A 7821-nucleotide genomic window follows, 5' to 3' on the forward strand; every position below is an offset into this window, starting at 1 on the left:
TATATCTTTAGCTATTTATATTTATGCATGCACCGATGACCTCCCAAAACTGTTGTGTTTATTTTCGAGTCCTGGGTAAAAAAAGGCTGAGCTATATGTGTAAAGACTTTCATTTATATAGTTATGGTTTTTAAGTATGCGAATGGCATTTTCAGATATATCACAAAATTGGAACAAGCTCTTACTAATAATGAAAGAAAAAATAGATTTGTGTGAAGTCTGTCATTCTATATTCTATAATCTTATGTGCACATACTTTTATATGGAAATACAAATAGTAAAGTTTATTACCTTATCGTCATCCTCACAAGTCATTACATTTGAAAATGGAATTTCTGCTTTAAACATTTTACGACAATGCATAAGTTGAACTAAAAGATAGCAGACAGTCTTGAATTTCATCCTTTTGGCAGGCTTTATGTCAGACAGAATCAGTCCTGGGAATATCTAGGAAAAAATACAAAAATAGAATAAACAAACATAAATATACAACTTAATCAGCATCATGCAAGATAGAAAAGAGTAAAATCCCAATTGTTTTGCTGCTATTTTACTGTGAATTTTGCTATCATATTTTGAGTTCAAGTGTAATTGTGTTTTAAAAATGTTCATCATTAGATTGCAAAATAAAAGTGAACTATGTTCAATATAAATTATATTTCCTATGAACATTTGGGACTGATGTTAGACCTAAAATGAAGCATGAAGAAGAAAGAAAACCAAAATATGCTGTTCACTGCAACCAGGGAAACCTTTTTAAGAACATTTTTAAAAATGACAACATCTCAATGGTTATCTGAGGAAAGAGCTCCAATTTTTCATCCTTCATTTTTTTATAAATCAGGTCAAATGCATTTATCAAGGTAAAAGCCAAAAGGTAGACGTTACCTCGAGTTTTGAATCACCTATACTTTTTTTTTTGGTCTGGGAAATGATGGTAATGCATATAATTATGTATTAATTATCTTTTATATATACATAGTAGTGAGTGTTGCCCTGTGTATGAGTCAGGATAATTTACACATTTCACAAAATTCAAGCTTGCATGCTTTTCTAAATTGTGGTCACTAAATGCATAGTGCTGAGCTCGGATTATGAGTGATTGGCTGCGACCAGCTGCTTACAGGACATCACTAACTTGTCTACCTGTGTACAAGATTGGTTACATAGTTACATAGTATTTGGGGTTGAATAAAGACATACGTCCATCAAGTCCAACCCATATAGGTCCATGCATCATCTCATTCTTAGGGATACTGGTATCCCTGGATATTACGGTCCCTCAAGAAATTGTCCAAACGTTTCTTGAACAAATCTACACTCTTGGCTGAAATCACTGCCGATGGCAGTGAGTTCCAGGCCTTAACCGCTCTTACTGTAAAGAACCCTCTTCGCCCATTGTGCTGGAATTTTTTCTCCACCAACTTTAGGTGGTGGCCTCTAGTCTTTGTAAAGGAGTTAATCTCAAACAGTTTGTTACCAATGTTGCTGTCACCATTGAGCATCTTGTACATGAAAATCATATCCCCCCTTAATCTCCTTAATTCCAGCGTAAACATGTTTAAGGTCAGAAGCCTTGTCTCATAGCTCTGGTCCTCCATTCCCCTAATTAGTTTTGTTGCCCTCCGCTGGACTCTCTCCAGTTCAAGGACATCCCTTCTCAGTACCGGCGGCCAAAACTGGACCGCGTACTCCAGATGTGGCCGAACCAACGATCTATATAGAGGCACAATTATAGACTTGTCCCTGCAATACATCCCCTTCTTAATACAGGACAAGACCCTGCTAGCTTTGTTTACCGCAGCTTGGCACTGCAAGCTACCATTCAGTTTGTGGTCTACAATGACCCCCAAATCTTTTTCTATTTCTGACTTCCCTAGCGGCATACCCATGATTATATAGCCATGATTGTATATTGTATAAATTTTTTGAGCATGTGCTCATAGTCATCTAATAGGAGAATGTGTAATGATTGTCGTTCTACTTGAAGGTCTTTAGAGAGCTGCAAGGAGGGAGATGTTTTATTTAAACCTTCTAGACGTTTTATAGATGTGAGTAAAGCGTTCATTTTTTGGAGCTTATCTTCTTAAGCACTTAGTTTTATGCATATCCCCCTGATAACAGCTTTATGGGCATTCCACAGTATATATCTGTCTGTGTCAGGGGAGTCGTTGATGTAAAAAAAAACGTTTTGTTCCTCCGCAATTTGTGAAGCAGAGGTCGGGTTTGAAAGGAGAACTGTATTGAGCCTCCAGAGTTGCGGAGTCGCTTTAGGTAGATGATCCTTCACACTGACAGATATAGGTGCGTGGTCTGACCAGGTGATCAAGCCTATATGCGAGGAGGTCATTAGAGGCAAAGAAAAAACATCGGTAAAGAATAAATCAATACGAGAGTAAGTATGATGTACATGTGAGAAGAACGTATAATCACGTTCGTCAACATGTTGACATCTCCATATGTCGGACAGACCATTCCGAAATAAAAAATTACCTATAGTAGTATGAGAGGATTTACCCGAGGTGGAAGAATCCAGAACTTTATCAGTAACTGTGTTAAAGTCACCTCCCATCAGGAGAGTACCCGCTTTATAGGTGTCAATTATTTTGAGGAATTTTTTGAGGAATTTGATCTGACTGACATTAGGGGCGTAAAGATTGACTATGGTGAAAAGCTGTGCATTCATTTCACATTTCAATATAAGAAAACGACCATTTGGGTCAACAATATTTTCAAGCAAGTTAAAAGCTACTGAGGAGGATACTGCTATAAGGCCCCCGGCTTTCTTCCTATCTGCACTGGCGAGGAAAATATGTGGGAAGTCTTTGAATGTAAAGTGGGGAGTTTTAGATTTAGCAAAGTGAGTTTCTTGTACCAGCAGTACGTCACTGCGAAGCTGTCTAGCTTCTCGTATTAGGTTATATCTCTTCTGGGGACTATTGAGGCCTTTGGCATTAATAGACTAAAATTTAACTAAGCTAAGCTAAGTTGAGTGTGTGAAGATCCACCTTGAGTGCAGAGAAGTCTTCCAGTGTTTGTGAGTATTAGGAGATCCATTGACACGGAGAGGCACCATATGAAGAGTTGAGGATGAATGAGGACTACTGAAGATGACTAGTGAACGGAGATGAGGAAAAAAAAAGATAAGACCAGATACATGACCAAAATAAAGAGCCACCTTATCAAACATACTAAGCAAAAACAGGTCGGCAAAAAAGGCCAACAAACATGGGTAGCATATGCTACTGAAACGTATGGAAACAATAGGTTGATCTATTATAGTTGATAGAGCCTAATAAAGCCTAATAAAGTCAAACTCATGACTTAATTAACTGTGAGCCCAGGTGAAGGATGCGAGTACCAGGAGCCCCTGGGCATAGGTAAGTGGTGAATGCCCTTCTTAGAGGGAATAGGCGAGGTGATCAGGTCCAATCTTGGGGAATCTTTCTTGGTTCAGTTGGAGTGCGGTTTTCTACCAGAGGATGAGGGATGTTCCAGTCGTTGAGGAGCTTGTAGCCTGCTTCTAGTGAGGCAATCGGGAAGGTTCTCCCCTTATGTTATATCAGGATTTTAATAGGAAATCCCCATTTGTAGATAATGCGATGTTGAATGGTCGTCAGAGGAGCCAATTTGTGGCGATTCAGAAGCGTAAGTTGAGAGAGATCTGCAAAGAGCGAGACCCCTTGAAGCTGCAAAGATGGGGACCTGATAGATTTTGCCGCCATCATGGCTTTCTCCTTTATATGGAAAAAGTGGATCCGAGCTAGCACGTCTCTAGGGACGGCATCCGGCAGAAAGGACGGTTTGGCTATTCTATGAGCTCGATCCACCAGGAGGTCAGCTGTAGTGGCGTCAGGAATAAGCTCTTTGAGGATTTGAGAAACATGACCTGACAGTTGTTGTGGAGCAACCGTTTCAGGTATTGACCTAAATTTGATGTTATTGCGGCGTGACCTATCTTCTAGGTCCGCACATTTCAACTTGAGCCACTGTATATCTGAGGACTGAGAATCATGGTGATCCACTAGTATATTGTGACCCTTAGATAAATCACTCATTCTGGTTTCAACATGTGTGACTCTTGTAGAGAGTTGTTGCATAGAGAGAGATAGCTTGTCAATCATTGATGAAATATCTTTCTGTATGAACGTAGTGAGAGCAGCATTTCTTTCATGACTGCTGAAGATGCTGGGTCAGTATTGGAGGGGTATGCATCAAGAGACAGGGAAGATGTGTGAGGTAAATTGGCTGACACTGAGGGACGTGAGGAGGATGACTCAGCTCCGTTAGCTCTCTTTGATTTAGTTGGGCTGCGTGTGGTAGGTGACTCAGGAGGAGATGACTCACCCTGCTGAGACAAGAACGGAGCTGCGGCTGGAGGAGGACTGTCAGTGAGGGAGCCAGCTGACAGGGGAGATCGTGATCGATCTGAGGTAGCTCTCCTATTGCCTGCGCCATTTTGTCTTCCTCCTGTCTGAGAGGCTGGGAAGAAGTCCGTCATCTTCTGATGCCCCTTCCCTCTTTTGGGCATGACCGGTGAGGTCCTGTAGCTAGCAGGCAGATACCTGACCTATTTGTGGGTGAGACAGGCTCCTGGATGCTTTTTAGTACGTCGCTGACAGGGCTTGTGAGAACGGAGCTCTCTCACAGTGCGGCCATTACGATCGGCGGCCGGACACGCCCCACAAGACCCTGCTAGCTTTGTTTACTGCAGCTTGGCACTGCAAGCTACCATTCAGTTTGTTGTCTACAATGACCCCCAAATCTTTTTCTATTTCTATTGGTGATATTCAATCCTTACCACTGAATTTTATAAACAGGAATTGTAATTTTCCATTTCACTGGAGGATTCAGTGACCAGAAATAAAAGTAGCAGGAAACCCCTTCCAGAGTTCTTCCCTGCAATGCTGGCAACTGCCCAAAACACGTAATGGGGGGAATTTATCAAAACTGAAGTAGACAGGATGCGAAGCAGTCGCCCATAGTAACCTGCTTTTCTTTTCAGTTTGTTCAGTTAGGCTTTGAAAATATAAGAAGCTAATTGGTTGCTGCCCCAGATCTGTCTGCTTCAGTTTTGATACATTTCCCTCAGTATTCATTCAGTAGTAACCACAGCCTAATAGAGGCATACAGTTTCATCACTGTTTAGCAATATGTATGGGTCACAAAACACGCTCTCCTTACCCCTGTGTTTAGGGTTACCATTTGTAACCACTTTTTTAAGGTCAGGTAAAGAAAATACTATATTTTGGCTGGTATTTTTTTTAAAGTGCTTGCTCCCAACTAGGGTTGCCACCTGTCCGGTTTTCAACCGGACAGTACGGTTTTGGCATCTTGTGTCCGGTTTTCCGGCCACCGTAGCCCCGTACACGAGATGTCACAAGTTCAGGCAGACTGGGGCAGCCCCTGGGTCCTAGAGAGGAATGCGTGAAGGAGGACCTTCTGCTGTGGTGTGTGAGCACAATCCCGGCAGAGCGTGCGGCTGTCTGTGAGGCTAGAGGTACGTGTTTTAAGGGGTTAATCCGGGCCGGCTGTAGTGTGCGATCGTTATACAGACAGTGCCCGATAGTCTCTGAACTGTCAGAGCGCTGTCTCCTGTCCCGTTGGAGCTGCGGGGGGAGGGGAGGGGGGAGATAGTGAGTGTGTGTAATTCTTATGCTGATTTTAGCTCTTGCTGTGAGAACCTGTAAATAATCGGGTGACCAGATTCCCTTGAAAGAAGTTTCTGCATAAATCATGGACACAGGAATCTGGTCACCTTATTCTTTACAGGTTCTGACAGCAATAGCTAAAATCAGCATAAGAATTACTCACTATCTCCCCCCCTCCCCCCGCTGGTTTGTTAGTATTGCACATAAAACATGCGCCCATAAAAAAATGCCACAGGTAACCCGTGACATGTTTTGTGGGGGCATCTTTTATGTGCTATAGTACATATCACCTAAAACAGATATTAGCGCCTGCTGGTCCCGGCCGCTCCTTCCACACCCCCCTAGTGACGCCACTGGAGCTGGCTTTCTTTCCAATCAGGAAGCTGAGCGGCATGTAATGAACCACCTCACGACTTCCTGGTTGGTCAGGAAGCCACGAAAAATACCTATGAACAATGTGACGCCGGCATCTAAATTAATCAGGAAGCCAGGAGGCGGGTCGTACATCATGGCTCGCTTCCCGGCCTCCTGATTGGTCAGGAAGCCAAGCTGCCTAGAAAAATGTGACGCTGGCTTTCAAGTTAATCAGCAAGCCAGGCTGCCTAGAAAAAATGTAACCCAACTTCCTAACCAACCAGGAAGCCGGAAGGCAGGTCATGACGTGCTGTCCGGACTTCCTGATTGGCTAGGAAACTGGCTTCACTTGTTGGTAGGCAGCCTGGCTTCCTAACCAATCAGGAAGCCGGGAGGCTCGTCATGATGTGCCGTCCAGCTTCCTGATTGGCTAGGAAGCTGGATTCACTTTTTTCTAGGCAGCCTGGCTTCCTGACCAATCAGAAAGCCGGGACGTGAGTCATGACGTTCCGGCCACCTTCCTGATTGGTCAGGAAGCCAGGCTGCCTAGAAAAAAGTGGTTAGGAAGCTGGCTTCAATCAGGAGGCGGGTTTACATCATGACTCACCGCCCGTCTTCTTGATTGGTCAGGAAGGAAGCCAGCCAGCCTCTGAAGTCGGTGTTCTTTCACTGGAACACCGGCTTCACAGGCAATCAGGAAGCCGGGCAATGGGTCATGACCTGCCGCCCGACTTTCTGATAAGTCGGGCGGCAGGTCGTGAACCATTGCACTGGTATCGGCATTTGGTACTCGTACCCTATACTGAAAAAATTGTAATTTGAACTAACGTGGAATCTTGGTGCTGGTGACATCTGTATTGGAGTTCTTTTGTGAGCGGTGCCCTCCGCAGTCATTGCGAGCACCCATTACTTTTGGGATATTCGGTAAAGAGTGCGACAAGGTATATGGATGCTGCTTTGTATAGTACATATCTGGGTCCTGTGGCACACTGGCATCTTTGTGATTACCTCCAATGTTATTTAATCACAAAATACATGCATAGTGTACTTTACCAAAAAATTGCCGCAAGGCGCTACAGTGTTCGGGTTTGGCTTGAAGAAAAGGTGGCAACCCTACTCCCAACCAATTCCCACAAATGGTTAAGCCTGCTGACAGGCTGCTTCTTCTGTTGATGCACCAGCAGTAGGGGCAGCATTGCCTGCCAGTCCGACTTTTGCCTACCTCCTGCCCACTTATAATCCCACCCCCAGCTTGTAATGACAGTGTATTGCATGCTGTGTCAGTAATGGGGCAGATATAGTATGCATGCAGAAAAGTGTCAGCTTGGAGGCTGTAACTGGGTCAGTCACTATTTGATTCCTACATCTGCCTAACCTGAGCCAGCCTGGGTGAAATTAACAGCGAGTTAACCTACTTTTCTCATGCTTCATGGAGCTTTAATATGAGGGGCCACTTAACCACTAACCACCATAATGGTGGTCACTCTGAAATTCTTCCATACAATATTGACCAATGAACTACCATCTTTGATTACTAAACAGCAGTAATGGGTCTATTTTCATAGGTGCTACCCATGTAAGTTCTCACTTTACCATTGTACACCAATGTAAGGGGCTGATGGGTTCCTTATTGTAGTAAGCAGAGTGTGCTTTGAAGAGTATAACCTGAAGTCGGTAGGGTTTTTAGTTGCGTTTATAAGTGGGTGAGTAGGAAAGGGTTGGGTGGGGGGGAGACTAATGTGATAATGAGGTATTAGAGCCAAGTAAGCAGGGTGGAAGGGGAAGATAGGGTTGGAGGAGATGGGGAGGGGGGTAG

General features: G+C 43.7%; 1 protein-coding gene across 1 annotated transcript in view; it reads right to left on the reverse strand.

Moving 5' to 3' along the window:
• ADCY1 (adenylate cyclase 1) overlaps positions 1-7821 on the reverse strand; it is a 329625-nt gene that overhangs the window by 90011 nt on the left and 231793 nt on the right. Inside the window, exon 8 of the mRNA XM_018568544.1 lies at positions 292-447. Within this exon, the coding sequence (XP_018424046.1) occupies positions 292-447 (156 nt within the window). The remainder of the gene's footprint in view (positions 1-291; positions 448-7821) is intronic.

This window comes from Nanorana parkeri, unplaced genomic scaffold, assembly GCF_000935625.1.
Source record: "Nanorana parkeri isolate BGI_ZX_2015 unplaced genomic scaffold, ASM93562v1 scaffold1205, whole genome shotgun sequence".
Classification (NCBI taxonomy): Eukaryota; Metazoa; Chordata; class Amphibia; order Anura; family Dicroglossidae; genus Nanorana; species Nanorana parkeri.